A 21808-nucleotide genomic window follows, 5' to 3' on the forward strand; every position below is an offset into this window, starting at 1 on the left:
TAAAGAGCAAATTATATCACATGAAACAGCACAGATGAAGACTGTGTTTATTGTTGTAATATGTGCAATGTTTAATTTCATCTCACTTTTGTTCTTATGCTCACTGACTTACAATTCCTTTCTCAGGTGGTCTTCTTTTCCTGGGACATTATTTTATTTCAGGCTGCACACACAGGTCTTTGTACACAGTTTCCACAGTGTGGCAGACTTGTTTGAGCTCGATTTCTAAACTATTGATTTTCTCTATCTTCTCTGTGAACTCCTGCAGCTTCTCCTGAATGAGCTTGTTATGGTTATCATAAAGTTGATACATCCTTTCTTCCAACTTCTCAACAAAATCTGACACCTTTGAAGGCAAAAGTTAAATGTTCTTTAGGAATTAAACAAGAATAGAAATGAATGTTTATTCTAAATAGGCCCTTTCTTGTGTGATATTAAAAAGCTACTCTCAGGAAAATGGAGTGGAAAAAAATACAAGCTTTTTTTTTAATCTAAATTTTCAAAAAGAATCAGTCCCTAAAATCAATAACGAATAATCCTCTAAGTCTAAGTTGTCAGAATTCTCTTTATTTCTTTACTCAAACTCAGAGATGTTTAGCCTGAAGAATGGGGGCTTCTGCTGCTAAAGCTCACATGGTAGGAATAAGAAATCTGAGACTGAAAGTTATCACTAGCTCATCTTTTGGAGAGAGAATTTTGGTTTGGCTTTTGGAAAATAACACCCTCAACCTTAAAGAAAACTCTATAGCAACTGGCCCCACCCAACAAACTGTTGTGCTTTTACTAGAGTCCAAGCAGTTTCTCAAAAGTCTGACACTTCTGGCTAGTTATTACTCAAGGCTTTCTACCTTCAGCTTGAGGCTGTCTCTGAAGTTGCTCATGAGTGTGTGGTCCTTCTGCCTGCTTTCATTGATGCTGTCAATCAATTGCTGAACCCTTTTTTGTAAAGTTTCGATGCTGGCATCCAGAGCTACAAAGAAACTTGATGTCTTTCCATCCGAGGTTTCAGTGTGGTTTTCTGCATTGGAGACTGACAGGGAAGGGCTAGGAAATCTATGCCTGGATGACATAAGGGAAAGAGCAGAATGCTGGTTTAAGGATATGCATGGGGGTATATCTCAAGAAAAAGGGAGTCAGCATGGTGTGATGCAAAGAACATGTGGCCAGAATTCAACAGACCTAGGTTTAAGTCTTCTCTTACCACCATGACCTTGAGAGATTCATTTCCCCTCTCAAGTCCTCAATTTCCTCATTTTATAGCTGAGGAAATTGGTCTAGATTCCAAAAGACCCTTCCTGTTCTATCATGTGACAGTGACACTGGGCACAAATCTAGAGATGGGAAAGGAATTAAAGGAAATCTTCAGTTTCTAGTGCTTTTGCCCTATCCTCACCCTTCTCTGCTCTTTTTTTTTCTGTCTCAGACCTTGAAATGAAAGAAAATGAGATTTGTTGTTTTCCCTTTAAGTTATCAATATAAATCTTGCTCAAACTGCTCACAGCCAAAAGCCACTCCTATATGAGGAAAGATATCTCATGATGGAATCTTTCCTTTGACTCAAAGCAAATGAAAGGAGATTGAATTAATCTGGTGCATTCAAATTTGTTCACAAAACAAAAGACCAAATCAGATGTTCTCAGAAATCATGTTTATTTTACAAGTCTTTCCCATGAGCATCTATTCTTTTATATTTGATTTTTCTCAATACTAAAGCAGCTGCATATTAATCAGGATGCTAATTAATCACAAGCCTCTCTGTGCCTACATTCACCAATTAAGCTTAATAAAGAAAATGAACCCTCTCCTCCACCATTTCCTTAGTGGGTTCTGTTGAGGTGGCATGGATAGAGTCCAGGGAAGAAAGCCCACATGCAAAGGGCTTTATGTTGACATCCTTGTGTGCGTAAGGCTGTGAGCTGAGGCTCAATCAATCGCTTCTGCATTAATGTATTCTAGTCTGTCCTCAGGATCTCCTTCAATCCCTAATGCTGTTGGAAGGATTAGGACATCCAGTTCTATAGCCTTGCCTGTGCTGGCATTACGCCTGCGGAAACAGTGGCGGGAACAGGCCTCAGTAAACCAAGCCATCTGTTAAGGTAAAGTTGTGATTGGCTGGAGTGGAAGCCAGAGAAGCCTGCTGTGATTAGCTTTGTCGCTTTTCACAGAAATACAAGTAAACAATACACATGCCACTTACGAACACCGCAGGCAGCAACCCTCAAGAGATGTGGCCAGTTAATCAAACATTCGAGGAGGAACAAGACAAAATCTTCAGCTCTAGGCACAATGATGTTCCTCTGAAACACTTCCAGAATGGGAAAGGGGGAATGAAGGATCTAGGTATGAGTATATAGCTTTCCTCATAAAATATACAGATTATTTAACTTTCTGCTAAGCATTGATAACTAGATCTACCCAGTACTCTTATATAAATTGTTGCAGTTGAATGAGAAAAAAAATCATTGCCTTTTTTTTGTAGGGTTTTTTTTTGCAAGGCAAATGGGGTTAAGTGACTTGCCCAAGGCCACACAACTAGGTAATTATTAAGTGTCTGAGACCGGATTTGAACCCAGTATTCCTGACTCCAGGGCTGGTGCTTTATCCACTGCGCCACCTAGCCGCCCCAAATCATTGCCTTTTTAAAGGAGATCAGGGATTAAATTCAGATTCAAAACAGTTCAGAGCTAGAGGAAATATTAAAGATTATCCAGAGAAGCAGTGGTAAAGTTAGAAAGCATGCTGGCCTGGGATTATAAAACCTGAGATCAAGTCCCTGCTACATCACCAATTCCTGTGACCCTCCACAAGTCTTTTCACTTTGTCATAAGATCATAGCTCTAGAGCTAAAAAGGACCTAAGAAGCTGTCTGGTCCAATTTCTTACATTTTACAGATGAGGAAATTGAGATCAATGGAAGGTAGCTCCAAATTCAATGCTTTTTGCACTGGACCTTGCACTGGATAAATTTATACAGAATGTCAAAAATGGAAAGAACTTCCCAGAATTCTTTCCATCATTAAGTCCAAAGAGAATGCAATTTGTTTTCTTCTTCCTGTTCAGTTCTTGAATTTAGTAATCTTTAACAGGGAGTTGGACCTGGGTACACAACCTGATTTCTTTCATGTGCCCCCTTCTGTCCCTCCTCCAGCAACCATTCTAATTCAGCCCTCAAGCACTTTTTGCCTTCATTATTTGGACTTTCACTTCTAGGCTCTATCTTCTCCAAATTCCTTCTTCACACCATAGTCTAAATAATTTTCCTAATAAACTATTATGGTCATATTACTCTATTAACAAATTTTCATTGTACTTCCCTTTTTCTATAAAATAAAATTTAAAATCTGGATTCTGATATTCCAGGCCCTCCACAATTTGGCTCCAAGCCACCTTCCCAGATGAACTCAAATCACTTCTCTCCTATAACTCTTCATTCCAATTAAACCAACTACTTTTCATTCCTTGTTCACATACAGCCCTTTCCCATCTCACACTTTGGTTGTACTCCATTTCTATTTGTTGAAATTCTTCCCTCCAAGCACAAACTCAGCTGTTATCTTCTTATGAATCCTTCTCCCCCAATTCCCACTCAAGCTGAAAGTAATCCCTTTTCTCATAGAGATCTCCTTGAAGGTCTCCTTTGCACTTACCCCATCCTCCCTGATATTTTAATGTGACTTTGTTCTCTTTAAATTGTAAGCTCCTTAAGAATAGGTCATATTCTTTCTTTGTATCATCACTTAGAATCACTGAATGAGAACTGGTGACCATAGGCCATTAGTCCAATTTATTGATTTTACAGATGAGAAAACTCAGCTCCTAGCATAGTGCTTAACACTTGATGGGAATTTATTAAATGTTGAATTGAAGAGATGAAAGCCCAGAGAGTTAGGGGGATAATAGAATTATAGATTTTTAAACTGGAAAGGAACTGAGAAGTCATCTAATTCAATAACTGAATTTTAAAGAGGTTGCCTAACATCACACAAATAGTAAATGAGAGCAACAGGATTTGAATTCAGGTCTTGTGATTCCAGAACCAGTACTCTTTCCATTGTAACTTAATGTCTCAAAACTTTTTTCCTGGGGGCGGCTAGGTGGATAAAGCACCAGCCCTGGAGTCAGGAGTACCTGGGTTCAAATCTGGTCTCAGACACTTAATAATTACCTAGTTGTGGCCTTGAGCAAGCCACTTAACCCTGTTTGCCTTGCAAAAACCTAAAAAAAAAAAACCCTTTTTTCCTAAGACAATGACTTAGGAGCATAGCTGAAATTAGAAACCAGGCTTTCTGCCTTCTAGGTCTGAGTCCATTCTGCCACCCCACTCAGTTTTCTGTAATAAGAGCATTTTCATAATTTTTCAGTTGTCTTAACAATGATTCATCATTTTGTAGTATGATTTTGCCCAATTTCTACATAATTCTTGTCCCTTCTTTGGGCATGAATTTAAGCAGCAGGCTGTGCCCAAGGCAGCTCCTTACAAAGTCAAGGCCTGAGAAGCACCTGCATTATCAGTTAGTCCTGACATACACAGTGCAGAATTAGAGAAGTTTCCAGGAATTCTTACCTTCCCTGTACACCACAAGGTGAGCTGCTTTTTCCCAAATCAAAGTGGATAGAAGGCCCTTCTTGATCCAGATGCTGATCCTGTTCCTTATTTTTGGGGTCCTGTTCAGACATGACAGTCTATAAAAATGGGAAACGGAATCTCAGAGAAGGATACCTGAGGAAGCATGGCTGTATATTATATTTGTCAGTTTAATTAATGCTTTCCTGGAATTAAGGGGTATAGATACTTCCCCTACCTTCCTAATCAGACCATTATGTTAGATATAGGGGAAAGGTGTTTACTGCTTTTATTGGAGGTTTCTGTCAGATACTTGTTTTGCATGGCAGAGAGGAAGCTGTTTGGAATGGGAGATCAGCTCCTTTCTTAAAACCAGCCAGGAACAGATTGTCCTGAATTTAAGCTGGGATCCAGAGACATTTGTTTGAGACCAACTTGTGGGTCCAAAACCCCATTACCAGAATGTTCAGGTCTAAGCCTGGATTAAGGTTGGCTTTGTAGGGGTAGGGGTTGCTATTTTCCCAGATTGCAGCATAGGAAATTGTGGTAATTGTTTTGGGTAGGGGCATTACAATGTATTCTGGTTTGGGGGCAAAGTTGGAGCTATTGGTTTCTCAAGATTCAAGGTGAGGGCATTTTTCCTGAGGACTTAGATTGAGCCTGAGATTGTTAGCTTTCAAAAAGAAGAGATTTCTAGGTCCTCTGGCTCTGGGATGGGCACTTTTAGGTTTGGAAGTTGGTGTTATAGGTCTGTTAAGGTTCTCAAGTTTTTTTGAGGGGAATTACATCTGGGTCCTGGTTCTAGGATGAAGCTGAGGGTATGATCTTTGTGAGAGATGAGACTTCTGTTCTGCTGATGTTGGGGCTGTCAACCTTTTGGGGAGATGAGCATTTTTGGATCCCTGGTTTTGGGGCTGACACTTGTTAGCTCTGGGGAGGGGACTATGTTTTTTTTTTCAAGGCAATGGGGTTAAGTGGCTTGCCCAAGGCCACACAGCTAGGTCACTATTAAGGGTCTGAGGTTGGATTTGAACCCAGGTACTTCTGACTCCAAGGCCGGTGCTCAATTCACTGCACCACCTAGCTCCCCAAGGGGACTATGTTTAAGGTTTTAGAATGCAGTGGTCAGATTTCCAGAATAAGGGTTCTCTGGGCCCAAGGTGGAATAGTTTTAAAGTTCTGACCTTGTGGCTGAAGGACTAAAGCTGTTGTGGGTTTCTAAGTGGCTGTTGGGGGGGGTAGAGGGAAGCGGGTGAACATGGATGAAGGTTTCTGAGCTTTAGTGGGGGTAAGATCCTGAGTCCCAACTCAAGACTGAGACTGTCATTTGGGGGACGGGAACTGAGGATTTTATGTCCTGCAGTTCTGACATTGAGGCTATTAGATTTTTAAGGCAGGAATTTCTGTTCCCCTGGGTCTTGGGTACAATGTCATATTTGGGGGGGGGGGAATAAAGGTTTAACGCCTAAGTACTGGGATGTTAGCTTTTGGGGGGGTTGCAATATGAAAGTTGGAGATATCCAGCTCGGGAGCAAGATTCAGCTTTTTGAGATGTTTTTCTGACTCTGGGGCTGAACTATCTTGGGGGAAAAAGGATTTTGGTCCCTACCTCTAGATTCCATGATGTCTTTTAACAAAGAAAGATTTGGGGGGGTCCCTCCCTGGCCTAAGGGTGCTGGCTTAAGGAGGTTCCCCCAGATCTATAATGGGGCTGTCAGCTTTGGGGGCTCCTCCCCTCCCCCCCAGGGATGTTTCTGGAACTTAGCTCATAAGCTTTGGGAAGGGGCCGGGTCTCAAGCCCCCCCCTCCCGCCAGGCTTTTGATGATGAAGGTTTCCGGTCCCCCCCCCCAACCGGGTGTACAGCCCTTGGAAGGGCGAGGCTTCCGGGTCCCCTCCCTGCTGCTTCCCTGCCACACCTCCGGCCTCCCCCCGTTTGTCTGGGGGTCAGTCGATCCGTCCGTCCTTCCGCAGGGCCGGGTTCCTGCCCCTGGAGGCTCCTTGGAATAATGGGTCTCGCCCTGGGCCCCGGGGCCGCGGAGCTAGGCCTGGAGAGGAGGCTCGGCGCGCATCCCTCTCGAGGACGCCGCCTCGGGCCTTCCCGCCTTCCCGCCGCGGCCCACCGCGCATGCGCCGCTCCGCGCCGCCGCGTGCGCGCCGAACTGCCCCGCCCCTCCGCGCCGTGCGCGCCCCCCCGCGGCCGTGAGGGCGGGGCTCCCTCCCGGACCGGGCTCCTCCCCTCCCCCCGCCGCGCTCCCGCCCTTTCCTCGCGCCTGGGGCGGCTCCCAGGACTGCGGCGAGGCCGCCACCTGGAGCGGGGCGCCCCTCCGGCCCGCGGTGCCCTCCCTCGGGGCACCAGGCCCGGGGGCCTGGACCAGCAGCTGTGCGCGGGGGGCCGCGGGAACCCGAAGCTACACGGTCCGCGGGGACGGCGTTACACGGGGGCCAGGGGCGCTGGAATCTGGAAGTCGAGTTCAAGTTCAGCCTCGCTGGCCTTCCCAGTTAGTGGCGCGTCCCGGGGCGGGAGTCCTCGGGCTGTCAAATGGGGCTAATGATAGCCTCCCTCCTCGCCAAGCTGTTGGGAGAAGCGTCTGGCACTTGGAGGCGAAGCTGCTGGAGAGCAGGCACCTCACGCATTGAACTCCGCCTCCAGGGGGTAGCCATGGGCATGGGCACAGCCATGGGCATGGGCACGTAGTCCTGCTGGGCGACCCATAGACACTTCCTGCCGGGACGAGGCTCCAGGACTGGGATGGCCCTGCCTGGGAAGGCAGATTTCACTCAGACTCAGGTGGTAAATAGATGTCAAGTCCAGTGAGAGCAGGTGTCATCCCATCTCCCTCAACTCAGAAGAATGGCAGGGACCCCAAAAAGTCTGGAAAAGAAAAAGCGGGGTCCAGCATAACAACCTTGTGAGAATTTTTAAAAGTTCCTTAACCTGACCGGCTTCTGTTTTCAATTCCATAAAATAATTTAATTGGGCTAGGTGCTCTCCATGGTCCTTTCTAACGCTGAAGTCAATGAGTCTTTTTCTCACGATGCCCATGATGATTCTCATCATTTCCCACCTGGTTATCTACAGAAATTCGTCTTCCTGTAAAATCATATCAGCTCTGAAACTCGCCTCGTGACTCTGGGGCTTCTCCCTCTCTCTGATTGAAAAAAGTAGACAGAAGAAATGTGAGATCCCCCAGTTCCTTCATTTAAGGAGGGGCCCAGGGTAGCCATAGCATCATTTCTCATCTTTTAGCAGCATATCATCATGCCCCAGACCTATCGATCCTCTCTCTTCTCCTTCCATTAGAGTGTCAACTTTCACTAGACTATAATCTCCTTGAGAGCATGGCCTATCTTTTGTCTTTCTTTGATTCCCTTAGTATAGCAAAGTGTCTGACACCTTTTAAGCTCTATAATAAATGCTTATTGACTTGACTCGACTGATTGTCATATGAGTCTATAGGCAAGAGGTCACTGGCATTGAATTGGGGCTGCTGAGTTTCTGTAAGGTAGACTAGAAGAGCTAAGACTGTGGCCTAGAGATTTTGATCAAGACAAGAACCATACCAAGAAAGGATTCTAAATATCATCTATTGAGAATTTAGTTGGGCTGTTGAAGTGAGAAGTGGAAACTGATTTCCAGTGCTCTTTTTTAAAATAATTTCTTTTGCTATATAATTCATGATCCAAAGATGGGGCATATATATACATAACCCTCCCTTTAATCATTTTCCAGAGCTGTGGAGACAGGCAATTTGGGAATTTTCTCCTGATACTCTGAGGAGATTCAGAAGAAAATTTATATGATGGCTGGAAGTAGATGGAGTAACACAGACTCTTATAATCCATTCCCTCCCTTTTGCTTTAGTCAATAAATTATGTGATCCAAGTATGTAAAATATTTGAGTCCTCTGGATGTCAGTGGGATTTGAACAGAAGCAAGAAAGACCCAATAATAGGCCAAGCTCTAGAGTTGTGTACAGAATAGTTTCCATATTCTGATATTTTGAATGGCATTTCCTTTCATTTTCTAGTATAATTCTGAATCCAGTTAGGACCAGTGTGTGAAGCAGCCTTCTTAGTGTTGATGAGGATGGGGTGAAAAGTAGTCTAGGCATTTGTAGTTTATGATAGAAAGATTATCTCAATAATGCTCCAGAGAGACTACACAGAGACTACTGTGCTGGTAACTCACTCTTACCTGTGATTCTAAGAAGTTGTAGTCTGTCCAATGACTACATCCCAGTAATTCATCTTGGAAGATGAGTTAAAACAGGCTGTGGCCAACTGACAGGTTTCAAAGTTAGGGGATGTCTACTCTAAGACTTCCCGTGGCAGAATGGGCAGATTAAAACAATTTATTCCAATGGTCACATATGGAAAACACCAAAGTCATCACTTTCATGATTCTGGAAGACAGTGTGAGGTTGATGACTGTGTAATTCCAAGGCACTTAAATCCATAAATCCATTTCACTAGCAAGTCAAGCCATCACACATACACACACACACACACACACACACACACACACACACAAACACAGACACCACCCATGTCATCTTTCTTCCCAAAAACAAAAGACAAACAGCTGATGGCTCAAAAAACATGCCATCTGGTGGGCAAGTCAAATATTACATTCTCTTCCTGGATAATTAATGCAATGTCATGCTACCTTTCTATAGGTGTAAGGAAAGCAACACCTTAATTAATTTTATCTGTTTGTAGTATCACAAATCTCAAAGAGACCACATAAGTATTTTATATTTCTAAAGTTATCCTCGGAACTTTCTTTTTCTTTAAAGTTTCTTTGCTAGATTCCCAGTTAATGATATCTTATTCATTTTTATATCACAGTGTGAGTGATTCTCAGCTTTTCTCAGAGATTTAAATGGGGAATAGTAGCAATAGGAACAAGGATTCTGTCCATGTGACTGCATCTCAAGTCTAACTGTCCCCCTTCCCACAAAAATGAATTTGCTTCAGATATACTTAGAATTATTCTGATGCATTTTATGCAACCATTTTCAATTTGATTCAATTCATTTACCATTTTAAAAAATATCTACTATGGATTGGGCCATGGGGATACAGAGATGAAAGAAAATAATCTTTTCCTTCTAGAATCCAATCATTTAATGGTGCTGTGGAGTGTCTAGCATGAATGAAAATAAAATATTACACCAGGTAGGTTAAGATGAGGGAAAAGACAAAGAAACTTGAGACGTAAGAGATCATTTTCAAAGGCTCCATGGAGAAGGCTGAACCTTGATTTTGAAAGGAAGGATTTGGGCAGCTAGGTCAGCAACTAGAATATTGTACTTAGAGGTCAGGAAGAGTTGAGTTCAAATCTGGTCTCAGTTATTTACTATTGTAACCTTGAGCAAGTCAACTAATCTCTTTATTTTATACCTGTAAAACAGGTATAAAACTATAGCATCTATTTCCCAGGGTTGGGTGTTTAGAAAAAATAGACTTTGGAAACCTTATCATGCTATATAAATGCTTATTGTAATTACTACTACTACTACTACTACTATTATTATTATTATTATTATCACAATGGATGATAATATGGTTGAGAAGGGATGAGATGGAAAATAAATTCTAGGTATGGGGAAAAGTAGAGGATGAGAACAGAAAACCAAAAATAGCTTAATTTAGCTATAATAGAGATTATATATTGTGAAATAAAGCTGTAAAGATAAGTGGCACTTGATTATGAAGAATTTGAAGGATTTAGAAGTTAAAACTTCATTTCATAAGAAATGACAATTGAGTAGAGAATGGTATGCCCATATTAGTGCATTAAGAAGATGAATTAGATAATGTTTAAGGGAAGGACTGGAAGAGGAGAAACTGGAGGAGAGAGAGCAATTAAATGACTGTTACAATGAAGGTAGTTAGTTCAAAGTTTCTATTCTAGATTCCCAGTTAATAATATCTTATCCATTTTTACATCAGAGTGTGTGTGACTTTCATCTTTTCTCAAAAAAAAACAAAGGTTTGAGTGGGGTAATAGGAGCAATAGGTGCAAGGATTCTGTCAGTGGATAGAAGTCAAAAAGACTCATCTTCATGAGTTCAAATCGAGCCTTCGACCTTACTAATGTTGTTTCCCTGGGCAAGTCACTTAACCCTGATTGCCTCACTTTCCTCATTGACAAAATAAACCAGAGAAGGAAATGTCAAACCATTCCAGGAGGAAAGCCCAAATGGGACCAGGAAGAGTCAGAAACACCAAGCAACAACAACAAAGCAATTACCTATAGGAACTTAATGAGAGCCTAAACTATGTTTGTGGCAGTGGAGAGGAGAAAACAGATGTTTGGAATGTTGCAGTGATAGGAAGAATAGAACTCATACTGATACACTATTAATGAACTGGAAAGTGGTCCAACCATTCTGGATTTCAATTTGGAATAAAACAGGAACAATGATCAAACTGCCCATACACTGTGACCCTACAATTCTACTACTGGTCATATACCATAAGGAAATTGAAAAAAGAAAAGAAAAAAGGGACCTTATGCCATGGAAATGTTAGGTAGTGAAAAATATTATGTCAGCAAATGGTTAATTTAATTTGTACTTTTCCATTTTTGGCTTTTTCCCTACAGTGTTCATTTTGTGTCACTTATATTTTCCTAATATCTCTGAAAAACTTGGCATTTTGTGCCTGTTGGTGCCATCCTTGTATCAATAACAACTATTTTCACAAACTCTGGTCAGAAATTTCCCCATACCACAAACTCTGTGCCCAGTAAACATTTACATGTCACAGACAGAGACCAGAACCATCCTGTCCCTAGAAAGGAGACTGAGGTATACAAACAATGTTGGGATAACGAAATATTGTGACTTAAGTAATGAGCAAACTATCCTTGACTATTGCTGACACGATTCCCTAAACCAAACTTGTGTAGAAGGCATCCTTCCCTAAGCCATTCCCAGTCTCTCCCAGCTCACCCTCCCTTGTTTCTTTTTCTCATTAAAAGAATTTTTTCCTGTCCCTTCTCAAGTTGGAACTCACCTCACTTGGAGAAGCATACATAAACTTATCTGGAGAAGCATACATAAACTTATCTGTCCCTCATAATCCTGAAGTCATTGTCTGGTGAATTCATCACCCTGCTTAGCCAAACCTCCAGCAAGTCCAATATATACCAAATATATATTTATAGCACCATTCTTTGTGGTAGAAAAGAAGTGAAAATAAAGTGGATGTTTATCAACTGGAGAAGGGTTTTTAAAAATCCAACTATGACATATAAAGGTAATTGAATATTATTATACAGTGAGAAATGATAAATATAAGGAATTTGGGAATTCAGAAAATTTGTTTGAACTGATACAGACTAAAATAAGCAGAACTAAGAACCCATATGATGAATTCAACAGTATAAATGAAAAAAAATCACTAAAAGAAATTTGAACCCTATGAGTTTCTGGAAAAACCAATGAAAACCTCTGAGAGAGGTAAGGATGCTGTATATATTATATTATATTGTATACATATACATCCAGATCTCATACATTGTCAGACATTTATTTTAATTTATCAGATGTTTTGCTTAATTTAGGGTTACAAAGGAGGGTTTTGATGGTTCAGAGTAAGTGTAAATAGCAATTGTTTCTCTTCTTACAGAAACTCTGAGAGCTTCCCCTCCCTGATTGAATTTTTTTTTTTTTTATGAAGTCAAAGTAGGCCATCTTTTACTTCAATTCTTATCTAGCCTTTAACTACTAAAAGTGCTACCTCAGACAAACTGTGACCTGGGGAAAACCATGACTTAAGAAGGCCATGAACTTACATTGCATCTAGGGCTATCACCAATAGTCTTGATTATGTCTTGCCACTAGACTCCAATGATTCTGGAGGACAGCGAGCTGATGAATCTCTGCACAGTCCTCTTCACTTAAATCCAATTCACTTGCAAGACAAAAACATTGCCCTCCTGATGTAATTGTCCTCTTTCAGAATGAAGGACAAATATGGGGGCAGCTAGGTGGTGCAGTGGATAAAAACACTGGCCCTGGAGTCAGGAGTATCTGGGTTCAAATCTGGTCTCAGACACTTAATAATTACCTAGCTGTGTGGCCATGGGCAAGCCACTTAACCCCTTTTGCCCTGCAAAAAAAAAGTATAAACAGAATGAAGGACAAATAGCAACAACAATGGGGAAGGAATGTTGAAATGATTGTGATGTAAAGACAATAGGTATCAATAAACTATTTATTCTAAATAGCTTAAAAGATTCCATGAAGTTATATTAAAGATTAAAAAAGGAATAATAGAACTTAACATAGCAACCATAGATATATAGTTCAAAGGAAAGTTAAAGATTATTAATTTAGTCTCCATAGTCTTCATATTACAGATAAGGAAACAGCCCTACAAAGGTTAAGTGATTTGCCCAAGATGGAATAAACAGGATTTAAAGCCAGGCTGTCTAAATCTAAATATAGCTCTCTTCCCAATGAATCACTCTCTGCTTGGATGTGGGGGAACAAGGGAGAGAGAAAAGCCAAGGATTTTGCCAAGGTTTCAAGTTTAGGTGAGTTTGATCAAAATTTATATTCCTTACATTCTATCCCTCTGGCTCTTATTGATTGGTCAACAATAGGTGCCAACCCAAACCTCACTTGGTCATCCTATGGACTCTGATTGGCTCATAGTGAATGTAAATAGCAATTGTTTCTATTTTGACCCTGAGTCTTCCCTTCCCTCCCAGATTGATTTTTTTTTTGAGTAGGGAAAAGAAACCATTATTTGCTTCATTTCTTTCTTACTAGCCTAATCGCTGAATGGGTATTGCCTCAGTCAAACTTGCACAGCACCCCCTCATTCAAATCCAATTCACTTGCTTGTCATGGCATCACATCACCGATGACAAGATCCGCTTTGAGAAAGGACAAACAACAGCTGATGAGTTCAGGAAATAGTGGTACCCTCAATTGAAATGAAGTTAGAGGAAAGGAAAAGTTTTGAAGGGAAGAAGAGGAATCTAGTTTGTAAAAAGTTGAGTCTGAGGTCCTGAATGTAAATTCAGGAAGACAGCTTACAGTTATCATACTTTCTGAGCCAGGAAATGTAAGACTAAAGCCTTGGGGAAAGGTTGGGGGTAGATTTGTAGGTTTGAGAGTCATCTACACAAAGAATCCATCCATCACCATTCAGTTCTCATTGTGGGCATCTGCATTTTGAAGACTAATGTAGAATATCTTTCTGAGCTTCTGGCAGTGTGTCCCCCAGGGGCTGGCATAGAGTCGGATGCTGGCTGTACACGGGCAGCATGGCAGCCAGAGATAACGTCTGAGAGCCAAAGAACAGGCAGATAGTGTAGCCTGTGGGTGTGACAGAGGTACTACCACAAGGGGCAGGTTGCCAGGGCCACATGCTAAGAAATCCAGTAGAACCCTTCAACCCTCCTGGAAAGAAGGGAAACCAAACACCAGACAAGGAGACAACTGAGCCAGCTTTCACTCCATGCTGCACTACCTCAGGCTGATGGGAAACTGTCCACCATCTCACAGAGGTGGGGGCCTGGCCTGGAGAAGAGCACGTCTGGAACCCCAACAAAACAAAGGCACAATGAGAAGGCAGGCACTTATTCTTAAGATCCTAGGGACAACCCTAACTCCTAGAATCAAATGAGCTCATAATTGTAAAGTGCTTGGCATAGTACCAAGCATTATAGTGTAAGTGCCATAGAAATGGAAACAAAAAAAAAAATCAGAGAATTTTACAGCTGGTTGAGATTATCTAGCCCAATCCATTCCTTTTGCAAATGGCAAAATCAAGGCCCACAGATGGAATTTACTTGCTCAGGGTCACTTGGCAAATAACTAGCAGAGACTAGATTTGAACTATGGTTCTTTGATTCCAAATCTATTGCTTTTTTCTATCACATCTTGTCACATTTCAGAGATTTCAAAACCACAGGAAACGGTGGATTTCTTCCATATTCCTCTTTTGCAAAACTTGTATACTCCTGTTGTAGCTGTACCTCAACAAAGGAACTGGGATGGGCAACATGTCTCAAATCTACCTGCCTTCCTACTCTTCCAAGGTCAGTCTGAGTTAGTAAAATATTTATTACCCTAATGTATGTTCTTTGTTTAAGTGACCACTGTGACCCAGGGGGACGCATAGACTCATTTTATCACTTCTAAACCTGATGACTCTCTGGCCTTTGACACTCCTCCATTTCTTCACCTATCCCATAGTCCCTTCCTAAGATTGGTGACTTTTTGAAGTAGGCTTCATTTGAGGAAATGTCCTTGGCAGCCACACTTCCTCCTACCCTGCTTTTGCTCTTGACTTTTTAGATTTTTATTCCTTACCTTTTTATTGGGTACCATTTCTGTGCTGTTCCACTTGAAAATATTGAAGTTAAGTTCCTTGTGGGTAGGAACTGTGTTCCTTCTTGTTTTTGTATTGCAAGCATTTAACACAGAATCTGGAAAACAGACAAGAGTTCAATAAATATTTTATCTGGTCTAATCTCTAATCTCAAACTTTGTTGTCCTATCTTTGAAATGAAGGGGATAATTCTGGTCCTTACTTATCTCAGAAAGCTGCTGTGGGAAAAGTGCTTTGTGTTTTTTCTTTGTTTTGTTTTCTACTTCACACTGTGCCTTTTATTAAGACTCTAATATTACACAGATCAGGACTTAATAAAAAAAATTTGTTGAAAGAATGCAGTATCTTTATCGTCAGCATCTCTAGGATAATATAAAAAAACCAAGAAACACAAACACTATTTATTCCTTATCCTGGCTTAATTCTATTGGAATGAAGACTTGCAAATCATGGTTGGTGGATAACATATAGGTTGATTTCCTTATGGGGATCTGCTTTCTCATTTAAGGTCTTCTGGAACAGAGATTGCATCCAGAACATTGGTTAATGATCTGTGTTGCCCTCAAAGCAGCATCAGTGGTTTGGGGTTTAGGAACCCGGTCATCCATCCCCAATCAGAGTATTAGCTCCTTCTTTTTAAATTTCTAGGCATCTACTTATGGTTTGCTGAAATATGTCAATCAACAAGCAACCAACTGGATTGTCTCAAGGGACCAATTGGGGAGTAGCAAATTGGAAACGATGGGGTAAAGAAAGGATCTAGCCCCTGACTCCCAAAGCAGGATCCATTGTCTAGGACCAGTTTATGGGAGAGGCAAACCAGGAAAGCAAACACTTGGTAAAACTACAAGTGCTATATAAATGGGTGTCTTGATCAACTCTGTAAAATCCACATTACCCAACAGAGGGCGTGCTTGAATGAATACAGTAGATAAGAATAGTTTGTGATTAACATATCAGATATTTACATGTAAATAGATATTTCCCATCTGTTTGCAAACAATTTGTTATATTGAGTTTTAAGATCTCCCTGAAATATGATTAGCAAATTATGGCATCCTCTTTTCTAGCTACTACAGATGTTAACTTCTGTCCCTAGACTAAGTGATTATAAATTCTAAATTAGTGGCAGCAGTCAAATTAATGAGAATTCTCAGAGGATCTTAAGATTTTTGAGTTGGGAAATACCTCAAAGATGATCAAATCTAAAAAAAAATTACCAAATCTAAATCTCTCATTTTAAAGATAAAGAAACAAAGGGAAATGGACTTTCCCAAGGAAACAGATACTAACTAGCATAGAATCAATTTTACTTGCTCCTAATTCAATATTCATGGTGTCATTTGCTAACTATATAAAGTTGGACCTTGTGAAGCCTCATTTTAGGATCCAGATTTAAAACTGGAAGGAATCTTATACATCATCTGATCCAAGTCCTTCATTTTACAGATGAGGAAGCTAAGGATTAACCAGAGAGCTATAACTTACCCAAGGTCACCTAGGTGGTAAATTGTAGAGATAAGTCTTGAATCTAAGTCTCCTGATTTCAAATCTAGTATTCTTTAATGATATACTCAAAGGTTGCAGTTAGAATTAACTGAGATGATGGGGGAAGGGTTTGTCATTGAATAGCTACTGAAGTTTTTTCCTGTTGTTAGAATTGTTTTCTGTTGTTAGTCATGACTCTCCATAATGCCAATTGGGGTTTTCTTGACAGAGTTTACTAGAATGATTTGCCATTTCCTTTTCCAGCTCATTTTACAAATGAGGAACTGAGGTTAAATAAGTTACCCAGGGTCACACAGCTAGTCAGTGTCTAAGGTCAGAGTTGAAGTCAGATCTTCCCAAATCCAGATCTCCTGCCATCTAGATATCTTATATCCAGTGCTATTTAAATAATTACTCTTGTTATTACTCCCCCACCAAAATCTCCTCCCTTCTCCATATCATAATTTGAACCCTGGTTTCTCAAAGGCTGTTCCAATGAATCACAAGTTCTGACTAATTTTATCCAAGCTGGAAAGACTTTGAAACATGACCCAAAGAAAGACAGATTGGTTGTCCATTATCTGAGAACCAGCTAAATTCAGAGAAGCTCAATATTGCCAGGTTGGTCACCAGACAATGAATTCTTATTAAACCATCTACTAAATCATTGATCTGTGTTATTTATTAAGTACCTAGTATATACCATATGCTAAGCACTATGTAGGCGGTAGAGAGAACCTCTAATGATAAAACTATAACCCCTAGAGTATTAAATAAAATTTACCTCTTTGAATAGTGGAAAAGAAGAAGGAGAAGGAACTCAAATAGCAGTAACTCTTCAAATACCTTTCTGGTGGGGGGGAGGAAAAAGGAATATGGAAATAAGAGAAAGGAAGGAGGAGGCATCCCCTTTTTAAAAAGAGAGCCCCACTTATCCAGAGTTCCCAGGAGAAAGAGAGGGAACAAAAAATTAAGTCAGCAAACTTTTCCTAAGCCTTTGGTGTGGGTCAAGCATTGGGGGTGGGGGTAAGTTATCTTTCCAGCCTGCTTTCCAAGTCCTTTGGGCTACTAGTCTTCCCATCTAAAGTTAATTATCCTCTAGTCTATATACATATTGTATCTACCTATTGATTTACAGTCACAAATAAATTATATTTATCCATAAATCCCCCATAGAATGTGAGATCCTTGAAAGCAAGAATTATTTTTAAGTTTTCTTTTTATCCTCAGTGTTTCATATATTATTAGCATATTTGTTAATACATTGTCTGACTGCATGACCCCACTTGAGATTTTCTTGGCTAAGACCCAGGAGTCCTTTGTCATTTCCTGCTCCAGCTCATTTTACAGATGAGGAAACTGAGGCAAATGGGGTTAAGTGACTTGCCTAATGTCTGAGGTTGAATTTGAACTCAGGTCCTGACTCCAGGGCTGGTGCTCTAATCAATATGGTACCACCTAACTTCACATAATATGGCCTTAAAAGTGCTTGTTGATTTAGTCCATCTAGAGAAGGAGCTGAAAGGCTGGCCTGGGCTGCTCCTTCCCACCTGTGTTTCTGACCTTTCAGTTCCTCAAAGCAACAAGTGCAATTTTACTTCCAACTTTAAAAGGAAGGGGGAGGTCCTGTGGATTGGCAGAGAGCTGAAGAGGCTGCCCAGGGAGAAGAATATAGCCTTGCCAATTCCCAGGGCCAATGAGTGGGTTGCTGGGTAAATTCATGGAAATAGAATTCATTTTTTAAAAAATTGAACAGGACTATTTTCATGTCAATGCCTGCATGTCCTGGAACATCTCCAAACCAAATCTGAGTCTTTGTCTGAAGGTGGCAACAGGGAAGATGAGCCGTGCTGGGCGGGTTCTCCTCCTTCATACATCTGGTTTCCTGCCTCCTGCCTTCATACTTATTCCTCTGTACAGCTGTGCATCGATATGGGGCCAGTCAAAAGATCATAGGATTCATTGAGCTGAAAAGAATTTAGAGACTCCAACCTACTTGTTAAAAACTTGGGGAAGAACAGAAAGGATACATGTAACACTGGCTGAAGACCCTAACCTCTTTTCTTGGAAACACTGGCAGACCAGAGACATGGAGATTTAATAGACTATGGGAATGGATCCATAGCTCCCAGGACTTTTGCTTTCTGCAGCTAAAAAACACACTTTGCTGAAATTTTGAAGCCATGAAGAAGTAGCAAATGAAGGAAAACTACAAGATCTATGGCCCACCATGTTTCTCCTAACAAGTCCATGGGATGGGTTTCCCCAACCCCAATCCAAGAAGAAATATGGGGGGGGGGGGGAGAAGTTAGGTGGCATAGTGGATAGAGCATCAGCCCTGGAATCAAGAGGATCTGAGTTCAAATCCAGCCTCAGAGTCTAGATACTTACTAGCTATGTGACCTTGAGCAAGTTACTTGATTCCATTGCCTCACCAAAAAGGAAACCTGGGATTTCTCCATTTCTTCAGCAATGAAAATCTTTACACCAGAGACATGGGGTGGGGGGAGCAAAAGCAAACATACACATGATTGAACTGGAGCAACTGGAGGCATCAATGGATGGCAACAGTGGATGGAGCACCGGCCCTGGAGTCAGGAGGACCTGAGTTCAAATCCAGCCTCAGACACTTAATAATTACCTAGCTGTGTGGCCTTGGGCAAGTCACTTAACCCCATTGTCTTGCAAAAACTTTAAAAAAATAAAAAAATAAAAATAAAAAAAAAAGAAAGTGAATGCTCTCCAGTCACAAACTTGGATTTCTGACTTTCAGAAGACCCCTCCCCATTGCAGGTTCCTGCAATTCTCTTTGCCTGCCACAGGGGTCTCTCTTTTGCACCCCAATTTTCTCCACCATCCTAATGACAACCTCTTGGGGCATAGAAAGTGGGTGATCTTAGGAAGGGGTGATTCTCCTGATTACCCAGATAGTAAGATGCCCATTTTGAACCCTAGCCCAGATACTGAGATTTCTTTCCCTAGCTCATGACTATGCCTCCAATTTACAAAGAACTAGTGACAAAGCAGGCAGGTTGTGCCAAGGTTGTTGTGCCCACTTTGTTATTATTATTGGAATTACAAGCTTTCAAGCTTGTAAAGTGCTTTATGAGGGTGACTTCATTTGATCCTCACAACCGCCCCGAGAGGAAAGCCCTCCAGGTGTTATGCTCCCCATTTTATAGATGAGGAAACTGAGTTTCCAAGAGGTTTAAGTGACTGGTCTGGAGCCACACAGTGAGGGGAGGCAAGGGGGAGTTTGGAAGTGGGATTCGAACCTAGGTTTTTTCTGACTTTTTATATTTGTCCTTCATTTTCAAAGAAGACCATGGTACCAGGGTAGGTGGGTGCCATGACAAGCACATGAATTGGATCTGAGTGAGGGGGATGTTGCGCTAAGTGCCCGGCCTCACTTTCTTCTCCAGAGCCAAGTCCAGAGTGACCAGATATGAATCAGGACAACTGTGGATGGTCCTGGATTTGAGGCAATCCGGGTGAAATGACTTGCCCAAAGTCACACAGCTAGTAAGTGTCAAGGTCTGAGGCTGGATCCGAACTCCCATCCTCCTGACTACCAAGGCCAGGGCTCTGGCCTTCCAGCTTGCCCTACTTTCTGGCTTCTAGGTCCAGGGTCAAAGCTGAGGTTCGGGCATGGGCCGTGGGAATGGGGGAGCAATTCACAGAGCTGGGATTCAGCTCCGGGACAAACCGGAGAGCTGGAAGCGACCCCAGAAATCTGCCGGGCCAGCCCCTCTGCTTTTTTACCTCTGACAGCGAGGCCGGCAGGCTCCCCTCTGCCGGGCTGTCAGGCTTCTTAGAATGAACAGCGAGACCCGGCCTTTGTAGACAGAAATGGAGACAGCTGGAAAAAAAAGGGGGGGGGGGAAGAAGTTCAAGATCATTTGGTGCAAAGTCAAGCGAAATGTGGAGGCTGCTCGGGGTGGGCTGGCCAAGTGCTGCGAGCTCCCTGGAAGTGTCAGCGGAGCATCACTGTGGCGTGGAAGCCTGAACATCGGGCAGGCGGAATATTCATTTCAGCGCTGTGACAGCAGCTCCTTTCTCTCAGCTGTCGCCAGCAGCCCCTGCCTCCCTTCCCGCAGTCGCACCCCCTCAGCTGTGAGAACCTTCAGCTTTGTAATCTGCCATTTGGAGCAGATGCTGCCTGTGTTCCCCACACTGTCACATCTCCCCTGCCTTTTTGGATCTCATCGGAAATCAATCCTGCCCACGTCTGTAGATCTCTCTTTCTCTCTCTCTCTCTCTCCCTCCTCCCTCCTCTTTCTTTCCCTTTATGCTCCTTTTCTCTTCCTCATCTGTTTCTCTCTTTCTCCCCCTCAATCTCTCTCTCTCTCTCTCTCTCTCTCTCTCTCTCTCTCTCTCCTTTTTGCTCCTTTTCCTTCCTCTTATGTGTCTTTCTCTCCCTCCTTTCCTCTCTCCCTCCCTCCTCCTCTGTCTATCTCTCCTGCCTCCTCTCTTTCTTTCCCTTTCTGCCTCTCTCTATTATCTATTTATCTGTCTGTCTATCTGTCTACCTTTCCTGCCCCCTTCTCTTTTCCTTCCCTCCCATCTTCCACCACATATTTCTGTGTATATGTTGTGGTTATTAATTCTGGAAAGATCTCAGCATGTATGAAAAATGCCAGATCTCTGGAACATTTCTAATATAAGATTTGGCTCATTCTGAAAAGATCCTGCAGACCACGTGTACATAATAAAGGCAGACCTGTGACTTCAGCCAGGCCTAGGAAGAAGAGAACTGTGCCCTCATGCCTTTCCCCCTCCCACTCTTTTACAGCTGACAGAAAAGGATCTGAGAGTTGTGACTCCGAGTTCCCAAGCCCTAGGAGATGGCTAGAAGAGTAGCTTCCATTCTTTAAGGAGGATGACTGGGTGTAATTTAGGACTGGAACAACACCTGTGATCTCATTGGTTTAGGGAACTTCTGGGGTTAACTCTACCAAAGCATATAAGCACCTTCTCCACCACTTAAGAGTCTCAAAGAGGGCCCAAGAGCACCAGGAGATCTTCAGTCAGTCAACCAGATATAAGTACCTACCACTAAAGCCAGTCCCTACTCTCAAGGAGCTCAGAGTCCAATGCAACAGCTATGCTGGGAACAAGCTAAAATGAGGATAATCTCAGAGGGAAGTTGCTAAAGTGAAGGACTACTATGAAAGGTTTTGTTTTGTTTTGTTTTTTTTTTGCAAAAACTGGGAATTTACCTTAGGTCAGTGACAAAGTGCAAGAGAGTCTAGCTGGTCATGGAGTCAGAAAGGGTTAAGTTCAAATCCTTCCTCAGAGATTAGTTCTATGTCCCTGGACAAGTCATTTAATCTTAACCTTACTTAGTTTGCTCCTCTGTAAAGGAGGATAATAACAGTACTTACTGGAGCAGCTAGATG

The 21808-nt window shown here is 41.9% G+C and overlaps 1 protein-coding gene across 1 annotated transcript; it reads right to left on the reverse strand.

The window, feature by feature from the left end:
- Window positions 1–18: 18 nt before the first annotated feature.
- On the reverse strand, window positions 19–6731 carry SYCE2 (synaptonemal complex central element protein 2). The gene is made up of 4 exons (XM_074203522.1): window positions 6482–6731; window positions 4565–4683; window positions 849–1059; window positions 19–346 (listed from the first exon to the last, which is right to left on the reverse strand). The coding sequence occupies exons 2-4, from the start codon at window positions 4675–4677 to the stop codon at window positions 149–151; spliced, it is 522 nt and encodes a 173-aa protein (XP_074059623.1). The 5' UTR covers window positions 4678–4683; window positions 6482–6731; the 3' UTR covers window positions 19–148.
- Window positions 6732–21808: the final 15077 nt, after the last annotated feature.

The sequence above is a fragment of the Macrotis lagotis genome, chromosome X (assembly GCF_037893015.1).
Source record: "Macrotis lagotis isolate mMagLag1 chromosome X, bilby.v1.9.chrom.fasta, whole genome shotgun sequence".
Lineage (NCBI taxonomy): Eukaryota > Metazoa > Chordata > Mammalia > Peramelemorphia > Peramelidae > Macrotis > Macrotis lagotis.

Excerpts from the sequence above, each read along its gene's own strand:
- SYCE2 (XM_074203522.1), bottom strand. The coding sequence starts at position 4,677 with ATGTCTGAACAGGACCCCAAAAATAAGGAACAGGATCAGCATCTGGAT. Across the intron at positions 1,060-4,564 it reads CCTTGTGGTGTACAGGGAAG|GCATAGATTTCCTAGCCCTT; the intron begins GTAAGAATTCCT and ends TATGTCATCCAG. Across the intron at positions 347-848 it reads GAGACAGCCTCAAGCTGAAG|GTGTCAGATTTTGTTGAGAA; the intron begins GTAGAAAGCCTT and ends TTGCCTTCAAAG.